Source organism: Portunus trituberculatus, chromosome 38 (genome assembly GCF_017591435.1).
Source record: "Portunus trituberculatus isolate SZX2019 chromosome 38, ASM1759143v1, whole genome shotgun sequence".
Lineage (NCBI taxonomy): Eukaryota > Metazoa > Arthropoda > Malacostraca > Decapoda > Portunidae > Portunus > Portunus trituberculatus.
Window position 1 is genome coordinate 17,063,179 of NC_059292.1, and position 22,169 is coordinate 17,085,347.

At 37.8% G+C, this 22,169-nt stretch overlaps 1 protein-coding gene across 1 annotated transcript in view; it reads right to left on the reverse strand.

The window, feature by feature from the left end:
- Positions 1 to 22,169, reverse strand: part of LOC123514879 — a 573,117-nt gene that overhangs the window by 197,876 nt on the left and 353,072 nt on the right. The window contains exon 53 of the mRNA XM_045273138.1: positions 14,985 to 15,129. Within this exon, the coding sequence (XP_045129073.1) occupies positions 14,985 to 15,129 (145 nt within the window). The remainder of the gene's footprint in view (positions 1 to 14,984; positions 15,130 to 22,169) is intronic.

The window sequence follows — 22,169 nt, forward strand, 5'->3', positions numbered from 1 at the left end:
ATATATATATATATATATATATATATATATATATATATATATATATATATATATATATATATATATATATATATATATAGTGGTACCTTGAGATATGAGCTGCCTGAGGTACAAATTTTTTGAGATACAAGGTACGATTTTGAAATTTTTTTTAGAGATATGAGCAAAAATTTTTGAGATAAGAGTCATGCTTGGGGATATTACGACTAGTCAGTGGCTCAGTGCATCGGTTCAGCCTCAGCTGAGCTACTATCTTCACGTTTCCCATGGATCTCATTCACTGTGATTGTTCTTTTATCATTTTCACACTATTGAGATATGAGCTGCCTGAGGTACAAGTTTTTTGAGATACAAGGTACGATTTTGAAGTTTTTTAAATTTAGAGATATGAGTAAAAATTTTTGAGATAAGAGTCATGCTTCGGGATATTACCACTAGTCAATGGCTCAGTGCATCATCGGTTCAGCCTCAGCTGAGCTACTATCTTCACGTTTCCCATGGATCTCATTCACTGTGATTGTTCTTTTATCATTTTTACACTATTTACTTTCACTATTTTAGTGTCTAAAGAAAGTGTAGTTTTAATTTATGTTTAATGTTTAAGTGTGAATAATGCCCGCATCCTTTCCTCCCTCCCTCCTCCTCCTCCTCCTCCTCTACCATTTACCACTATCAGCCGGAAACATGTGTCTCCAAGATAAGAACGCTAAATAAACTTGCTGTTATTTCATATATTTTCATGCATTCATAAAGTATGCATGTGTACCTAACTGAAAAGGCAAAATAAATTTCTCCTATCTCCCCCTTACCTCCTACCAATGCTTATCATGGAGGGGAAATGTAAACAAACCTACCTACCTACCTACCTACCTACCTCCCTCCCCCTCCTCCTCTCTCTCTCTCTCTCTCTCTCTCTCTCTCTCTCTCTCTCTCTCTCTCTCTTTTAAAACTTAATTTATTCAATGAATAATGTTTACAGAACCATCATCAATTTCTTCTGTGATTATAAGAGCAGCCAGTCTTCTGTAAATGGCTATATTTGTACACTTCAGCAAACTGACATTCTCAAGTGAGGGTGGGAATGTGGTAATGTAACGTCCCATGGAATGCACCCTCCAAGATTAATAATATACTTTATAAGAGTAGTTTATCTATTTATATAATCTTTTTTTATGTTTTATTATGCTTTTGTGCAATAAGTATTATTCAAAAATACCTTTTTCTTACCTGAAAACACACAAAAAGAATAAGGGTGCTTTTTTAGGAGAGGCTAGAACAGATTAATGACATTTTAATGCATTTCAATGGGAAAAATTATTTTGAGATGTGAGCTTTTTGAGATACAACCTCTGTCATGGAATTAATTAAACTTATATCTCAATGTATCAATATATATATATATATATATATATATATATATATATATATATATATATATATATATATATATATATATATATATATATATATATATATATATATATATATATATATATATATATATATATATATATATATATATATATATATATATATATATATATATATATATATATATATATATATATATATAGTGGAGACTCAATACTAAAACTTAATTTGTTCCAAACAGCTGTTTGAGTATTAAAAATTTTGACTACTGATACCTATAAATCAGGTAATTTGTTCTAATCTTAGCAAAACCTCAAGTTTATAAAAATTTCAATGTTTTTCTTTACAATTTTGATTTGTACATACCGTAAGTGAAGGCTGGTGATGTATAACTTAGAAGAGGAGGGGAGAAGGGAGGGGAGGAGGAGGGAAGTCGCCAGAGGATGAGTCACCATCCATGAAAACGTCTTTTGTGACTTTTCTCCTGGTGTGATTCCTGTAAAACCACTAATGGAGTGCTGTGGGTCACTAATACCTGCACTCTAACCAGATTCCTTATTTTCATCACTAATAAGCCTCTTTGGTGTCATTGTAAGTTTCTAAATTTAAAACTACCGACAGAAAGCGGAAGAATGTTGTTTATCTGAAGACTGCGGCAGGACTAGGGATGCTCACCAGCATCCAGTAAACTGGATGCCGGTATCAGAATGGTACAGTGGCGGCTGCGAGAAGGGAGAACACAGCTTTGTATATAACCAAATGTGTGACAGTTTGATTACCAGATATTTTCATCACTAATAAGCCTTCGGTGTTAATGTAAGTTTATAAATAAAAACTACAGATAGAATGCAGGAAAATGTTATTCTGGTGACTGCGGCAGCAGAAGTCACAACTGGCGGAGGGGGGAACGGGCATACCAGGGAGCCTTTGTTTACAACCACCTATATGGATGTTTGACTATCAGGTATTTTTTCGAGTATTAAATTGAACTTTTGTGTTTGAGTACTGAAAAGTTTGAGTAATTAGACATTCGAGTATTGAGTCTCCACTGTGTGTGTGTGTGTGTGTGTGTGTGTGTGTGTGTGTGTGTGTGTGTGTGTGTATTTACCTAGTTGTATTTACCTAATTGTAGTTTTACAGGGCCTGGGCTTTATGCTCGTGTGGCCCCGTCTCCATATCTACACTTATCCAATCTTACATTAAAAGTGTGCACACTCATTGCAGACACTACTTCTTCATCTAAACTGTTCCACGTCTCAATACATCTCTGTGGAAACTATATTTTTAATATCTCTCAGACATCTTCCCTTTCTCAGCTTTTTACTATGCGATCTTGTGCTTTGGATGTCATATTCTTTTCTTAAGATCAGTTTCTCATTATCCACTTGGTCCATTCCGTTGATCAATTTATAGACTTGTATCAGGTCTCCTCTCTCCTTCTTTGTTCCAAGGTTGGTAGATCCATAGCCTTTAGTCTCTCCTCATATGTCATCCCTTCAAGTTCTGGGACCATTCTTGTAGCCATTTTTGTAGCCTCTCCAATTTTCTTATGTGTTTCTTTTATGAGGGGTCCACACTACTCCTGCATATTCCAATCTAGGTCTTATTATAGTATTTATCAATTTCTTCATCATTTCTTTGTCCATGTAGTGAAATGCTACTCCAATATTCCTCAGCAAATTATATGTTTCTCTAAAATTCTATCAATATGGCTTACTGGTTGATTGTTTTCTTCCATCGTCACTCCTAAGTCCTTTTCCTTTTTGACTTTCTCCAGTTCTACACCATCTCCCATCTTATAGATTCCCATAGGTCGTCTTTCACTCTTTCCCATTTCCATGACATGGCTTTTGTTCACATTGAATTCCATTTCCCACTTCTTACTCCATTCCCAGATCTTATTTAGGTCTTCTTGCAGTATTTCACAATCCTCCTTTTGCTTTATAACTCTGCACAGTTTCGTATCATCCGCAAACAAATTTATGTAGCTGTTCACTCCTTCTGGCATGTCGTTAATATAAATGAGGAAAAGTATTGGTGCCAATACTGACCCCTGTGGCACTCCGCTTTCTACTGCTCTCCACTTGGACTTCATATCTTTAACTACCGTCCTTATTTCTCTCCCCCTCAAATAATTTTCTATCCATCTCAATGTGCTTCCTTTTAAGCCACCCTTCTCCTCTAACTTCCACAGTAATCTTGCGTGTGGCACTTTGTCAAACGCCTTTTTTAAATCCAAGTAAATGCAGTCAACCCATCCCTCTCTCTCTTGTACTCTATCAACTATTCTAGAATAGAAACTCAATAAATTAGTTACCGTCCTTTTCTAAAACCAAATTGGCTATTTGATATTAATTTGTTCTCTTCAAGGAACTCGATCCATTGTTTCTTTATTATTCTTTCACACATCTTGCATATTACACTAGTTAGTGATACCGGTCTGTAATATAAAGGTTCTTCTTTCCTTCCATTCTTATATATGGGAACCACCTCAGCTCTTTTCCATTCTACTGGCACTGTTCCATTTTTTATTGAGCATTTTATGATGTTGTATATAGGACTTGTTAGTTCTTCCCTACATTCTTTCAGTATTCTGCCTGAGACTTCATCCGGTCCCATTGCCTTCTCTTCATCCAGTTCCTTCATTAACTCTTTTATTTCAAGCTTGGTTACTTTAATCTCTTTCATATAGATTGTCTCTCTATTACCCTGTGGCCTCTCAAATTTGGATTCTTTAGTAAAGACCTCCTGGAATTTTTATTTAATAGTTCTGCCATACTTTTGGGTCTTCCACCATCCTGTTCTCTCCTTTTAACCTTTCTATTGTTTCTTTTTGCCTAATTTTTCCATTTATGAATCTATAGAACAATTTTGGTTGCTCCTTACATTTTTCGACAATATCTTTTTCGAAGTTCTTTTCCTCTTCCTTCCTCACCTTAACATATTCATTTCTCGCTGCCTTGAAGTTTTCCTTGTTTGTTGGATTCCTATTTCTCCTCCACCTTTTCCATGCTCCATCTCTTTTCTCCTTTGCCCTAGCACACCTTGCATTAAACCAATCTTTCTTTCCTTCTTCTTTTGGTCTATATTTTGGGACATATTCCCTGACTCCTGTTTTGTATATTTCCAAAAATAAGTTATATTTGTCTTGCATTGTCTCTGAATTTTCCATCTCCTCCCAGTCTACGTTTTTAAAATAGTTCTTGAGATTCTCAATATCAGCCTTTCTGTAATTTAATCGGTCTCCTTTGTATGAATCGTCTCTATCTTCCTTTCCTTCTTCTATATCTATTTCTAATATTGCATGGTCACTCTTTCCCAATGGGCACTTATATCTTATATCATCATTCATTTGTATATAACCCTTGGAAAAACTAGGTCCAATCTCGCCACCTCGTCGTTTCCTCTGAATCTTGTGCATTCCTTTACTCTCTGGTCCATCATATTGTCTATCATTAGGTTTAAGAATCTTTCTCCCCAGGCTTCTTCCCCCATACCACTTTCATAATTTTCCCAGTCCACTTCTTTACAGTTGAAATCTCCTACTAATATCACTTTTCTCCTTTCTTTAACGATTCTCATTAGACTCTTTATTGTGTCATCTATCATGTCTTTATATTCTTGATTGGTCCATGAATTTGTTTTGGTGGCACATATGTTACAATGATTGTTATCTCTTTTTATTAATATGCATCTTAATATACAATACTTCTGCTTTTCCTTCCCACATTCCACTTGATTGATCACTATCTCCTTCCTTAACATTATCATGACTCCTCCTCCTCCTTTACCCACTCTGTCTCTTCTCCATACATTATACCTATTATCCAAGACTATTTTGATTTCCTCATTTAGTTTTGTTTCAGCCAGGCATACAATATCTGGATTTTCTTTCCTTATGTAATCTCTTAATTCTAATTTACTTGATAAAACCCGTCTATGTTCGTATACATCATTTTTAGTCTTTTGCCTTTATCATTTTTAGTTAAACTTGTTCCACTTTTTCTCTTCCTTCTCGTTTATATACCATTTCCTTATCCTGTCTCCTAGAATTCTCCAAAAATGCCTTCTTCTCCTCTTCTGACCTTTCATTATTCTTTTCCTTACTGCTGCTGCCAGTTCATTGTATCTCTTCCTTTCTTCCTCATTTCTATTTTTCTTTATATAGATATCCTTGCAGCCTTCTGTTTCTCTAAGTTTTGTTGTTCTATATAATATTTCTTCTGTTGCTGCTTGTGATTTTAGTAATATTTTAATTGGTCTCGTTTTCCTTCTTGATATGGTCCCATTCTGTTTATTTCTTCTACTTCCTCTTCCAAGTTCTGCCTATCTTCGTCATTAAGATTCTTCAGTAGGTCTTTGACTGATTTCATTTCTTCTTTTCTCTTTTTGGTCTATATTTTATATTTTTTCTTTTATTCCAAATACGACTACACTCTTCTTTTTTCTGCAATTTCTCTAACTAGATTTTCTTTTGTCTTGAGGACTCCTATCATTTTGTTTGTCATATTTTCTTCTTTTCTTTAAGTTGTTCTTGAATCACCTCCTGAAAATCGGCCTTATCTTTCTTATCTTGGACTCTCCATGCTTGTACTTCTTTTTTAATCACGTTCTGTACTCTTTCCTCTTCCTTGTTTACTAGATCTTTCAGCTTCTCCTTTTCTTTCTCGGCTTTACCGAGTCCTTCTTCCATCTGCTTCTTGTAGTTAGCTACTTCCTTTTTTAGTTCTTCATTTTCCGCTCTTAGCCTAGCTTCATTTTCTTCCACTTTTCTTGTCCATTCTCTCAGTCTTATAAACTCCATTTCCTGTTCTTTATTCTCTTTCATTTCCATCTTCTCCTTTATCAGTTTATCTAGTTTACATTCAATATTTGACACTCTCTTAAGTAGTGAAGTTGTCGTCGATCGAACCCTTGAATCTGCGTTCTCCCTCACCGACATAGTCATCATCAGCCCCTTCTCTATTTTCATGTCTGCATTTGGATGGAATATCTTTTTCACTCATTATTCTTTAATAATTGATTTCATGGAGAGAGAGAGAAAAAAAAAGAGTCCACACTACCTGCCCAGGCCACTGCAAATACTATACAACAGGTGTGTGTGTGTGTGTGTGTGTGTGTGTGTGTGTGTGTGTGTGTGTGTGTGTGTGTGTGTGTGTGTGTGTGTGTGTGTGTATTTACCTAATTGTAACATATGGGAAAGGAGCTATGCTCGTACTGTCCCGTCTCCATATCTACTAATGTCCAACTTTTTCTTAAAATCATGAACATTTCTTGCATTGACCACTTCCACATCAAAACTATTCCATGCTTCCACACTTCTATGAGGGAAGCTATATTTTTTCACATCTCTCCTATAAGTAGGAGGAGGTAGTAGACACCTAACGCAAAACAATAACTTACTCCCAGTGAGATCTAATAGCACTAGTTCAGGAGGTGCTGTGAACCTTCCATTAAAGCTAGTTGTGATCTCGTTGAATGTTTCCCCTTGTGTCTCACAACTCAAGGGGGTAGTCACAGCCTACCCTCTAAAGACAGCTCTCCTTCACACAAAACTACATGCACTTACCACACATACACCTTTCACTCCAAATAAAAATTTAAAAGAAAAATGGGACCCAAAATAAACAACGCCTCGGAGTCTGGGGAGGGGACCAAAAATGTCCCCAGGTCGGACACCTCTCCTGTTGAAGACCACAAATGCCTTGACACCTCCCTCAACTTTTTCTACATTAACTTCTGCAACATTTGCGGTCTTACATCTAATTTTCAATCTGTGGAACACCACCTCTCCTCTACTAAACCTCATCTTCTTTTCCTCACCGAAACACAGCTGTCTGAGGCAACTGACAGTAGCCCCTTCTCTGTTCCCTCCTACTTTCTCTATTCTCATTTTCATTCCAAAGCTGGATGTTGCGTCTATGTACACAATGACTTAACTTGCTCTCGTGCCCACGCTCTTGAGTCTTCCGAATTTTCCAACATCTGGCTACGAGTTAACAGTCACTCTCAAACTAAATTCATCTGTGCTGTTTATCTCTCCCCTAACTCTTCTGACTATAGTAATTTCTTTGACTACTTAACTTCTAAAGTGGAGCACATTCAGTCCCTCTACCCTTTCGCTGAGATTTCCATTCTTGGAGATTTCAATGTTCACCACCAGCTTTGGCTTTCCTCTCCCTTCACTGACCACCCTGGTGAACTAGCCTTCAACTTTGCTATCCTCCATGACCTAGAGCAACTGGTGCAGCACCCTACTCGTATTCCTGACCAATCTTGGAGACACGCCCAACATTCTTGATCTCTACCTCACCTCTAAACCTTCTGCTTATGCTGTCACCCTTTCATCTCCATTGGGCTCCTCCGATCACAATCTCATTTCTGTATCTTGTCCTATTTTTCCAATCCTTCCGCAGGATCCCTCAAAGCGAAGGTGCCTCTAGCGTTTTGCCTCTGCCATTTGGGGGGACCTGAGGAGGTATTATGCTGATTTTCCCTGGAATGATTATTGCTTCCATGTCAGAGACCCATCTCTTTGTGCTGAACGCTTAACAGAGGTGTTAGTATCTGGCATGGAGGCATACATTCCTCATTCTTTTTCTCAACCTAAACCTTCTAAACCTTGGTTTAACTCAGCCTGTTCTCGTGCTATACATGATAGAGAGGTTGCCCACAAAAGGTACTTGAGCCTTCCATCGCCTGAATCTCATGCACTTTATATCTCTGCCCGGAATCATGCCAAGTCTGTTCTTCAACTTGCCAAACACTCTTTCATAAATAGGAAATGTCAAAATCTTTCAAACTCAAACTCTCCTCGTGACTTCTGGCATCTAGCCAAAACATCTCAAATAATTTCACTTCTTCATCTTTCCTCCTTTATTTCATCCTGATGGCACCACTGCCATCTCTTCTGTCTCTAAAGCTGAACTCTTTTCTCAAACCTTTGCTCACAACTCCACCTTGGACGATTCTGGGCTTGTCCCTTCCTCTCCTCCTCCCTCTGACTATTTCATGTCTACAATCAAAATTCTTTGTAATGATGTTTTCCATGCCCTTGCTGGCCTAAACCCTCGGAAGGCTTATGGACCTGATGGGGTCCCTCCTATTGTTCTCAAAAACTGTGCTTCTGTGCTTGCACCTTGCCTGGCAAAACTCTTCCAACTTTGTCTATCGATTTCTACTTTTCCTTCCTGCTGGAAGTTTGCCTACATTCAGCCTGTTCCTAAAAAGGGTGACTGTTCTAACCCCTCAAACTACCATCCTATAGCTTTAATCTCTTGCTTGTCTAATGTTTCTGAATCTATCCTGAATAGGAAGATTCTCAAACATCTGTCACTTCACAATCTTCTGTCTGATCTCCGGTATGGCTTCCGTCAAGGTCGTTCTACTGGTGATCTTCTGGCTTTCCTTACTGAGTCTTGGTCATCCTCTTTTAGAGATTTCGATGAAACTTTTGCTGTTGTGTTAGACATATTAAAAGCTTTTGATAGAGTCTGGCATAAAGCTTTGATTTCAAAACTGCCCTCTTACGGCTTCTATCCTTCTCTCTGCAACTTTATCTCATGTTTCCTTTCCGACCGCTCTATTGCTGCTGTGGTAGACGGCTACTGTTCTTCTCCTAAACCTATTAATAGTGGTGTTCCTCAGGGTTCTGTCCTGTCACCCACTCTCTTTCTATTATTCATTAATGACCTTCTTAACCAAACTTCTTGCCCTATCCACTCCTACGCTGATGATACCACCCTACATCTTTCCACGTTCTTTCAGAGACGTCCAACCCTTCAGGAAATTAACAGATCACGCGGGGACGCCACGGAACGCCTGACTTCCAATCTTTCTAAAATTTCCGATTGGGGCAGAGAAAATCTAGTAGTTTTCAATGCCTCAAAAACTCAATTCCTCCATCTATCAACTCGACACAACCTTCCAGACAACTATCCCCTCTTCTTCAATGACACTCAAATGTCTTCCTCTTCCACAATGAATATCCTCGGTCTGTCCTTTGCTCATAATCTTAACTGGAAACTTCACATCTCATCTCTTGCTAAAACAGCTTCTATGAAGTTAGGTGTTCTGAGGCGTCTCCGCCAGTTTTTCTCGCCCCTCCAACTGGTTACTCTGTATAAGGGCCTTATCCGTCCCTGTATGGAGTACTCTTCGCATGTTTGGGGTGGTTCCAGTCACACAGCTTTGCTTGATAGGGTGGAATCGAAAGCTCTTCGTCTCATCAACTCCCCTCCTCTGACTAACTGTCTTCACTCTCTTTCTCACCGCCGAAATGTTGCATCCCTTTCTATATTTTATCGCTATTTTCATGGTAACTGTTCTACTGATCTTGCTAACTGCATGCCTCCCCTCCTCCTGTGGCCACGCTGCACAAGGCTTTCTTCTTCCTCTCATCCCTATTCTGTCCAACTCTCTAATGCAAGAGTTAACCAGTACGCTCAATCATTCATCCCTTTCACTGGTAAACTCTGGAACTCCCTCCCTGCATCTGTATTTCCAAATTCCTACAACTTGTCTTCTTTTAAGAGGGAGGTATCGAGGCATTTGCTCCCCTAATTCTGGCTGACGGTTTTGGCACTTTTTCTTCTCTTTGGAAAGCCAGCACTCAAGTGGGCTTTTTTCTAACTTTCTTTTTTTTTTGCCCTTGGCTGGCCCTCTTCCCTATGTAAAAAAGCCATCTTTAAGTTTTTTTTTCCATGCCCTCTCGACACTCTTTCATTCCACATACACAGATCTTCCCTGTCCATTTTTTCCATGCCATTTATCACTCTGTATATTGCTATCAGGTCTCCCCTCTCTCTTCTGATTTCCAGGGTCGGAAGTTGCATGCTGTTCAGTCTGTCCTCATAAGTCAAATCTCTCAAGTCAGGCACCATTTTTGTCGCAGCCCTCTGTACTTTCTCTAATTTTCTTATGTGTTTCTTCAAGTTTGGAGCCCACTGTATTGTTGCATAATGAAGCCTCGGTCTTATCATTGCAGTAAATATTTTCTTCATCATTTCCTCATCTAAATATACGAACGCCACTCTTATGTTCCTCAATAAGTTCAATACTTCTCCAATTATTATGTTTATATGTCTCTCTGGTGATAGGTCATTGGTAATTGTCATCCCGAGATCTTTTTCTTCATTAATAGTTTTTATGTCTTCATTTCCTATCTTGTACATACCCCTGATTCTTCTTTCACTCTTGCCAAACTCTAATTTCTTGCATTTTGTTGTGTTGAACTCCATTTGCCATGTACAGCTCCATTTCCATATTCTGTCCAAGTCTTCCTGAAGTAATTCGCAATCTTTGGCACATCTCACTTTCCTTAACAATTTTGCATCACATAACTGGACACCCCATCCACTATGTCATTTATATAGACAGCAAACATTACTGGTGCCAACACCGATCCCTGTGGGACTCCACTCTCCACCAAGCCCCACTCTGATGGTCTGTCCTTAATTATTGTTCTCATTTCTTTTCCCACCAAAAAGTCTTCCATCCATTTTAGCAAACTGCCATGCACTCCTCCTACCATTTCAAGTTTCCAGATCAGTCTCCAGTGTGGTACCTTATCAAAAGCCTTTTTTAAATCCAGATATATTCCATCAGCCCAACCATCTCTTTCTTGTATTACATCTATCACCCTCGAATAGTAACATATCAGGTTTGTTGTACATGAACGCCCTCTTCTAAAACCAAATTGACAATCACAAAGTATGTCATTCTTCTCCAAGAAATCTGTCCATCTATTCTTCACCACCCTCTCACACATCTTAGCTACCACACTTGTAAGTGACACTGGTCTATAGTTCAATGGGTCTCTCTTGTTACCTGTTTTATAAATTGGGACAATGTTAGCTCTTTTCCAGTCTTGGGGCACTACACCTTCCCTTAATGAGGCATCAATTACTTCACAAACTTTTTCTGCCAGTTGTTCCTGCATTCTCTTAAAATCCATCCTGATACCCCATCGGGTCCCACAGCTTTTCTCACCTCTAGACTCCCCATCATATTCTTTATCTCCTCTACAGTTACTTGAAACTCCTCCATAATCCCTTTCTGTTCCATTACCAGTGGCTTGTCAAAAGCAATCTCCATTGTGAATACCTTCCGAAAGCATCCGTTCATAACCTCTGCCATTTCCCTGGGATCCTCACTGCAGACTCCATTCACTTCTAAACTTTCAATACTTTCTCTATTTTTTATGTTGTTGTTCACATGTCTGTAAAAAAGCCTTGTTTGGTCTTTACATTTATCAATTATATCCTTTTCTTGTTTCTTTCTCTCTTCTCTTCTAATCAACACATATTCATTTCTTGCTCTTTTGTAACTTTCCCACTGCTTAATCCGTCTTTTCCTTCTCCACCTCTTCCATGCATCCTCTTTTCTTGTTCTAGCCTTTTCACATCTATCATTAAACCAGTCCTGCTTTCCAACTTCTCTATGTTGTCTTATTGGTACAAATTTTTCTCACCTTCTTTGTATATTTTTATAAATTCCTTCCACTTTTCATTTGCTCCTTAGCACTCTTGAATTTCATCCAATTTGTCTCTTGAAAAAATTTCTTTAGGTTTCCAAAATCTGTCTTGGCATAATTCCATCTTCCCACTTTATATTCTTCATTTCTTCTAGATTTCTCTTCATCCATCACCTTGAACTCCAAAACTGCATGATCACTCTTTGCTAAAGGGCACTCCACCCTCATCTCCTCAATGATCATTGGCTCTGTACTAAAGACCAAGTCCAGTCTTGATGATGCTCCTCTCTCCAAACCTAGTATCTTCTTTGACCCACTGAGTTAACACATTTTCCATTACCAGTGTCAATAGTGTATTTCCCATGTTGTCTCTGATCCTTCCATTGACCAGTCCTCCCAACACACCTCTTTACAATTAAAATCTTCCATCATTATAGCTCTTTCACAGCCACCCAACATTCCTTCCAGACATGTTCCTGTATCTCTTATCATTTCTTCATATTCCTGTACTGACCATGCATTTGTCTTAGGTGGTACATACACCACTATGTAGTGCCTCTTTTTTCCTTCATTAGTTTCTACTCTGATCTTTAGCACTTCTGCCTTTTCCATACCTTCTTTCACTTGATCCACTTTTATATCTTTTTTAACCAGCAACATCACTCCTCCTCCCATCTTACCTACTCTATTTCTTTTCCAAACATTATATTTCCCTTCTCCAACCATCATCAGGTCTTTTCCCTCTCCCAGTTTTGTTTCAGTAAGACTCACAATATCTGGGTTCTTATCCCTCAAGTAATCGTTGAGTTCTAAAATCCCTGATATCACTCCATTTAAGTTGGAATACATTACATTCCACTCACACTTAAGTTTCTTTAGTCCTTTCTTACTGTACTTTTCTGGGTTATGAACCACTTTCTCAGTCTCATATCCAAGATTCTCCAGAAAAATTCTTTCTTCTCCTCTTCTGTCCTCTCTTCATTTTTTTTCAAAACCTCCCTTCACAATTCACTTAACATTTCCCTTTCCTTTTCACCGAGATCTCTCTTCAACCAAATCTTCTTTGTTGTTTCTTGCTAGGCTAACCTCCACGACTTCTCCACCAATTCATCCACATCCTTCTGTGACTTAAATTTCATTCTTATTGGCCTCATACCTTCTCCTGTGAACTTTCCAATTCTATGGAAGTCCTCTATTTCTTATACTAAGTCTTTACCCTCCTCCTGCACCACATCAATGATATTATTTACCACCTCTTTAAGGTTTTTCTCCCTCTCCATCTTACTCAGTATCTTATCCTTCTCAACTCCAAATATTTTTTCCTTGCTCAAATGTCATGTTTAGGATGGGAGAAGAACATGCTTTGATATCTACCACAACAGTGATGTGGAACACAAATGAAAAGGATTTCAGAAATAATTTCAGAAACATAGCAATTTATATTGAAACAGTGGGTAAGAAAGACAGAAACAGAGGGTAAGGTGGTGAGAGATTTTAAGAGGGGAAGCTACATCTTTAATTCATTTTTTCTTGGTATGACAAATTTTTATAAATGTATAATTCCCAAATAATAATTTACTTTATATTTCAGCACTGAGCATTGAATACGGTGATTTAAATGTTCAAAATATTTTTTTTGTTATTAAAAGAGAATAAATTACTGAAAAAGGGAAAGTGTGGGGGGAGGGCATTAAGGGTTTGCAAACAAACCACTCTCAACAACATACAATTTGCAGTAAAAGAAATCCCCTCACCCTCAAAGTGTGCATTATCATGAGGCATCACTGTTTATACAATAAAAGTCTGTTAATCCAACAAGCAGGGGACCAGTAGTATGTTGGAAATTACAGGTTTTGTCAAATTATCAGGATGTACCCCTGAAAATGCCACCATGCTAGAACTCCCATATAACTTTGGATAATTTTATATTTCTCCTATTCAATGGTTTTCCCATATTGCTTATATTTCTCTGGTGAGACATGTAATGAATTGTGTGATGTTCTACCTTATTTCCTTTGCCAATGGATAGTTTTAAGTTAGGACTGTTTTCAATCTATGCCTAGCTCTCATCCACAACAATTTTGGAGGATCTGTGGGAAATCAGGGTTTTTGGATGAGGCAATACTGAATCAAGAAGAACTGTGCATTGCACAAAGAGGTAAACAAAATCACATAAAAAATCTCTGTAAAAGTATAAATTACACCTTTGACAGTGGTGGTGGTGATGGTCGTGGCAGCGGCGGCTGCCTTCTTATGCAGATGACATTACATTCACATGCACACATCCAAAGGTAAACAGCCTCTAACCACTTACAAGCATTCCTTAACACAGTTCAAGACTTTTGTACCTTGCACTACAAATAGACTTAACAAAGCTCTTGACCAATCAATGAGCTGTCTTCTCATGAGTGATAATCACTCTCACCATTACTGTACATTCTACCACTTACAATAAACAAAAATGCAGTTTCTCACACACATGTACCTAAAATTCTGACCATAACTTACAATATCTCCATGTCATTGAAACAACACATATATTTATAGACATTCCTTGCTGTAATGCATTATCTATTATTATGGCCTAAATAGGTATAGGAGCATTTGTAGAAGTGTGTACTTCCATGCCCTTGCCACTGGGGCACATCTGGCACTTGGTTTAAATTTGTGCACAGACCTGATTTTGGCTATAAATTAATTTTTCACTCAAAAAAGACTTTTTCACATTAAAAAAAATCATAAGTACAGCTTATTCCTTCCATTCATTTAGAGTAAATTGCATCTACACTACTAACCATTTCTTTACATATTGATCTACATAACTATACAAATCACTTCACTGCTCCCTGAGCAAGCTATAGAGGTTAATATATCTCTTGGATTCTGTTGTTCCTTATTCCACAAGACTATCTAACACTTCAAAATTTTCAGCATTTCATTTACAGAACTTTTCCTTACTTATGAGCTCACATTCAGAACCCAGCTATACATAAAATAAGAACTATGATTCTATTACTATCTTCAAACAACAGTTGACATATATCCAAACCTCCATAAAATATATCAAGCTCCTTGCTTTCTTATGAGCTCTTGTTAAATATAGTTAATAATGACAATATTAAATCAAGAAAAGTCATACCTGTGCAGTATATAGGAGTAGTAGTGTCCACCACTTGCTTGACCACTGTGAACAACAATGCCTGTCAACTTGTACTTGCTACACACTGGTTTCATGTCTTCTGGGTCATAGTCTATCAATTCCCCATTTCTTGCCAGTCCAGCAACTGAAAATTTGATAAACTCTTATATGTTTTGTTGAAAAATTTCAATCTAATTACTGTCAAATGTATCTAAAAACACTTAGTGATATGACCATGACAAAAGTATCAATTTAATAACTTCTTAGTACAGTGTTGTCTTGTAAAAGTTGGGATAGGAAAGAGTAGTATAGATAGGAATATAAAAAGAGAGAGAGAGAGAGAGAGAGAGAGAGAGAGAGAGAGAGAGAGAGAGAGAGAGAGAGAGAGAGAGAGAGAGAGAGAGAGAGAGAGAGAGACCCTTACAACTCAAAAATATTATGCCTTTCTCAGAAAAGTGAATTGCTTATCAATTGAAATTAGTGTAATTTTTTGTGGAATTTTTAATTTCATGTTTTGCATCAATGTGACATCAAACTGAGCTATTGCACTTACTTAGCACTGACATTATGTTTATACTTTTATTGTGAGGTAATGCAGGAGAAAGTGGAGGATATACAAACAAAAACTTGCATTATCTGATTGTGATAAAAAAAATCCTCCATCCATTCCAGCAGTTTTCCATCTATACCTCTGATCTTCTTTGGATTTCATTGGTCTTCCAAGTGGCAAATTATCAATAGCATTTCTTAAATTTAAATAAATGCAATTTGTCATAACATAACATAACATAAATAATAGGATAACAAAGGGCCATCAGGGCCCATCTAGGTTATCCTATATCAGTCGCACAGCGACCTCGTCATCAGTGTCCAATCATCTCTCTTCTATATCATATGAACTACTCTTGAATAATAAAACAATAAATTTGGAATACAAGTTCTATGAAATCTCCTACATTAAATACCAACCTTAATCTCTTACCCATCAGTTTACACATTTCTTCCATTGTTTTATATACCTTGTTTCCCTTAGTTAATTTAGTAATGATGCACTTTGAAGAAGAGATAGTGTAAATATAAGACTGTAAAACCGTGAAGTGGCTGAAATAGGTTAATATATGGTTTGTTCTGCAGACGGGAAAAAGTGTGGGTGAAGATAACATCATACTAAAACTATGGTCTAAATAAGGTGCTAGGTTAGGGGATTTACTCTTTGCTGAGGTAAATTTGACTGATAGAGGGTAAACCCAGTTAGGTGCACCAGGTTGTGTGTCACCCAGTTGGTAGGGTCAGGTATTTACCTAGTTGTATTGTACAGGGTTCGAGCAGGGATCAGTGTCCTGTCTCCATATCTCCATTTATCTAGTTTTTCTTTAAAGTTGTGCACACTATGTGCTGTAACAATTACATTATCCAATGCATTCCATTTTTTCCACCGTTCTGTGCAGAAAACTGCATTTTCCAATATCCTTCACACACTGCCTCACCCTGATCTTCTTTTCATGTCCTCTTGTCCTTCCATCTTTTTCTGTCAACAGCACCAGGTCTTCTTTGTCTATCTTTTCAATATCATTTACTATCTTATACATTGTTATTAGGTCTCCCCTTTCTCTTCTATCTTGTAAGGTTGGCAGTCCCATTTCCTTCAATCGTTCTTCATATGTGAGGTCCTTTAATTCTGGCACCATCTTTGTAGCAATCTTCTGTATCCTTTCCAACTTTCTTATATCTTTTCTAGAGCTCGGAGACCACACCACTGCTGCATATTCCAGCCTTGGGCATATCATGCTTGTGATGATTTTTTTCATCATATCTTTATCCATGTAATAAAATCCCACTCTTATATTAGTCAACATCTTATTGAGGTGCCTAGAGCCAGAGTAACGTAAGCGACACTCTGGCCGAAATGTTAATTTGTATTGCATTGTCTTCCCCACCTTCCTACTGTGGCAGGAAGCGGAGTAGAAGTCAGAATGGACACCTTAATAGGGTCGAACATCCTCCCAAATGCAGTTATCTGACGATCCTTGTGTCGCTCTCGAATCAAGAGGATGAGCAGCTGGTGCCATAGTGAAGTAACTCCAGCCTAGCAGCCAGCGAGCCAATCACGGCCCGCGCTGCGTGTCACGTGATACCAGCCTGCCTCTCGCACACCTCAAACCCACAGACACTCTCCACCACTGAATGACAATCTGCGCTCATTTTTTTTATGCTAATACGAAGCTTTCATCCTTATGGCAGACAACATGCCCCCTGAGCAGCCAGAACCCTCTAGGGGATGAAAAAGGGTGCATAATCTTGTAGAGTGGAAGAAAAACTTAGCTAAAAAATGAAGGAATATGGGAGAAGCATTCGTGAGCAGGTCTACTGGCCGCCAAGTACAGGCGCGGGTAATGGGGCCTCCCTGTGCTGATGGCTGCTATGATAAAATTACGTATTTTTTTTAGTGTGTTAGTTGTTTGTTTTTGTTTTCTGGCACTAAAAGAAATGTTGCTGTCTACCGTTTATCATTCTCCCCTGTTCTATTATAAGGTGTTCAAAGTAGGAAGTAGGCTACGTGCATGAGTGTCGCTTACGTTTTTGTTTAATAAAACTAGTACATCAATCAAGAATGGCTTAAATGGTGATGAAACTCAACAAACTACATGCTGTTGAAACAACCTGACACAGGAACATGTATAAACAATGCATTCATGCTTGAAAAAAAAATAAATAAATAAAAAAATAAAATAAAATAAATAAATAATGCAAGTGTTGTTAATTTTTCACCACAAATAAACTGGACATAAAGAGCATTCATCCCTTAACCTTTCAGGATGCTTTAATTTCACTAAATGCCCAGGTACAGGCCGTAAAGCACATGCAATAACTAACATTTTGAAGCCAAACACAACTTCCTATATCAATTAATTGAGGAGATATTGCATTCTGAATGTTGCAAAACTTTGATCGCGATTTTCTCCGTTTTCTGTTTTTGGCGCTTACGTTACTCTGGCTCTAGGCGCCTGATATGATAGTCCAAATATCTTGCTTATATGTTTATCAGGGGTCAGATTTTCTTATATGATCAATCCAAGATCTTTTTTCTCTTTAGTCTTCATTATTTGTTCCTCTCCCATCAAATACTGGTCTTCTCTTACTCTTTCCTAATCCCATTATGTGACATTTCTTGGCATTAAACTCCAATTTCCACTTCCTGCTCTACTCATAGATTTTGTTTATTTCTCCCTGTAACAGCAGACAGTCCTCTCTGGTTTTGATAACTCTCAGCAACTTTGCATCATCAGCAAATAAATCTATATAACTGTTTATCCCAATGTGAATGTCGTTTACATAAACTTGAAACATAATGGGGGGCTAACACCGACCCTTGTGGCACTCCGCTAGTTACTTTCCCCCAACATGAGTATGTATCTCTGATCACAGTTTTCATTTCCCTATCCTTCAAATAATCTCTTGTCCATTCAAGCAAGGTTCCTCGCAGTTCTCCTATGTTCTCTAGTTTCCGAAGTAGTCTTCCATGAGGGACGTGATCAAAAGCCTTTATGATGTCCAGGTATACTGTGTCTACCCACCCATCTCTGTTTTCAAGTCCTGCAATAACTCTTGAGAAGAAGATTAAGGGGAACATCCAGTTTAGAATGGTGTCATATCTCCGGTAAATATGCATGAAACACTCTGATTTTTATGTTGCGAAGTATTGGGAACATGTACATCAATATTAGACATTCATCCCTATTTCAGTCCCCAACCCCAGCCATGCAATTATAATTGCAACTAAAACTTTCGAGCGTTATTCTGGTCTTATTTGCTCCATATTTTGTTTTATAAATTTTTTTCAAAATCTTTTTACTTTTCTTTATCCCAAAAAATATTAATACAAAATTACAGGTCACATATATGGGAAAAAAAAAAAAAAAAAAAAAAATAGTGACGTGAATTGAAAGAAGAAGTACAGTAAAACCTCGCCGAACACGAATCTCGCATATACACGAATCGGTAAAATATACCATATTTCGCGGAGCATGACTTTGAATTACTTATGAAATTGCGGTATTTCATAAGTAATTCACTATCACTTACTGACACAGAGTCCAGCTTACCCTCATGGCATGAGTATATATGAATACTAGGATATGACATCCATTATAGCAGGCAATAGAGTGGAAACAAATGTAATTAACGTTATCGTGGTGAAACAAAACACGTCAAGCTAAAAAGGTCACAAGAAGAAGAAGTGACCAAGTAGCTGGAGTCTCCGCCATCTGTGGCCGATCTCATCATCTCTGCTTTATTTTTTGCTATTCCACGTAAGATTTCTCTTTATGCATTACAAAACAATCCTTTCTTGGGGGCAAGGCTTGTAGAAAGCTAATAGAAATATATATATATATATATATATATATATATATATATATATATATATATATATATATATATATATATATACACAGTAAAGTCCCGGGTTACTTCGGTCTCGAGTTACGTCAAACTCGTAGTTACGTCAGTCCACTATAAGGCAATTTAAGATTAAAAAAAATTGAAAATTTATAAATCGTAAAGCGTGTGACTTATTGTTATTGTTGGTGGTTACCCGTCACACCGCCCGCCTCACGCTTGAGTATAATAACACCCTGCCTCAGTTCCACCACACCGTTGCCCCTGGCAAGAATGTTATCCTACTTCTGCGTTTACTGACTCAAGTTCTTAGTATCTTGCTCAATGGCACCAAAGAGAAAACTCCTTAGTGACAGCAGTGATGCTCAGAAACGGAAAACCATTACGCTACAAGAAAAAGAGCACGTAATTAAAGACATGAGAAGGGAGGCAGCAGCTGTGTGTGAAGGAGTGAAGAAGAAAACGGGAAGCCCGTTACCATGACAACGGGGAGGTTGACGACCTTGAGGGTTCGCGCACCCATCACAACAATAGCAACTCCGGAGCCTTCGCCTGGGCCGCACGACACTCACAGATCACTTGCACCGTCTGCGCCTGTCTGCTGATCCCTATTGCCCTTTCCTATTCCATTTCCTGCCCCGCTGCCCACGCTTCTACTCCCATTGCACTGCACTACGCTCCCAGCTGTCTGCCCTGGGCGTCACAACATTCGACCTGCCCACCCTCCTGGCGGCCTCAGGGCCACCCCTCTCGGCAACTTGCAGTCCTTCGCGTTCGTGGCCCTAATCAACAAAAACAAACAAACTTGTATTTCATATTCCTACATAGTTGTAAATAATATAACACTATAACCTTTAACTTACCTGAATGACCATAAACAATGATTGGTTGAAAACTCGATAATATGCTTTGAAATGTATGGAAACTCGAGTTACGTACAAAATCGACTTATGTCATGTTTCAGGAACGTAACTCTGACGTAAACAGAGACCTTGCTGCATATATATATATATATATATATATATATATATATATATATATATATATATATATATATATATATATATATATATATATATATATATATATATATATATATATATATATATATATATATATATATATATACACAGGCAATCCCCGTCTAACTACCGTAGGTTCACACAAGGAAATTTCACTACAATGAAGGTTTCATTTTACTACCATCTGCTCGTTTAATGAACACCAAACTCGCTTTAACGAAATATTATCCAGGTACTTTTTTCCAAGTTTGAAAGCCCCACCATATCACTCAAGCCAACAGGCTCTTGAATACACCAGCGCCTCTCGTGGACAACACGCGCACCACTCACTCCCCCTGTTCAAAACAATAACAGCATCAGCAGCAGCTCGTCTTCCCTCGCTCAAATTACCACCAAAATGCCCTGCAATGTCGCCTAGCGTTGATAAGAAGACCAGGAAGTCTCTTAATCTCGAAATAAAGCTGGATATTATTCACAGACACGAGGCAAGAAAACTAATAGCATTGCTCACCACCATCTTGACTCCATTTACTGTCTCTACTATTTTCATGTCAGCAGACTCTAATAAGAAGGCTGGTTAGACCTTATCTTCCTTACAAGCTAAAAGAACCACCTGAACTCGTGACTCTATAATGGATAAAATGGAAAGCCTTGTGGAAATGTGGTACGTACATAAGTTTTATATGTGATACAATGATGCGCCCTTTGTTTACATTCCACAGGTTGCCGGTTAGTGTCTTTCCCGTTTCATTCTCCTTCCCTTCATAAATTTAATATCATCAACATTTCAAAGTTACGTACATACATACATTAGTGTACATTATAATGACTTAAATTAAACTGCCTAAATGTTTCACTTCATAATTTTTACTTTCACTGAACTATGATGCATTCTCGCTTTGTTTACTCTAAATGGAAGTTCAAGTCGGGTTAATCTTGTTAGAATTGATTCGCTTAACGAAGGTTTTTTTTTAGGAACGTAACCCCTTTGTTAAGCGGGGGTTGCCTGTTTATATATATATATATATATATATATATATATATATATATATATATATATATATATATATATATATATATATATATATATATATATATATATATATATATATATATATATATATATATATTATATAAATATGTCTGTCTCTTTCTCTGCATCATGTCTGTGAGATAAGCTTCGGGCGATATGCACGCACACACGCACATATCGGTCTATGAGCTCTGAGCTCGTTCGGTAATGGGGAAGACTGGCTGGGTGGCCAGCAGGCCACCGAGGTGAATTACACACACACAGCAGGAGACGCGGTTGAGGAAGGATGCAATACCGTTGCTCCCGGGAATCAACTGATCTTCACTACCTTTGTTTGGGTTTGCAGTGGCCTGGGCGATTAGTGTGGACTCGTTTTTTTTTCATGAATACAGTGTTACAAAATCATGAGTGAGAAAGAGATTCCATCTAAATGCAGGTATGAGACACGGGAAAGAATGAAAGCTGATGATGACTATGTTGGTGAGGGAGAAAGAGCATTCGAAGGCTTTGATACGGCGCATACTTCACTATTTGATAGACTGTCGACTATCGAACGTATATTAGATAAATTGATAAAGGAGAGTATGGGAATGAAAGAGAATGAAGAAGAGGATAAAGAGCTCCAGAAATTGAAAGAAAGGATAAAAAGAGTGGAAGAAAACGAAACTAGGCTAAGAACAGAAAATGAAGAATTAAAAGTGCAAATAGCTAACTACAAGAAATTGATGGAAG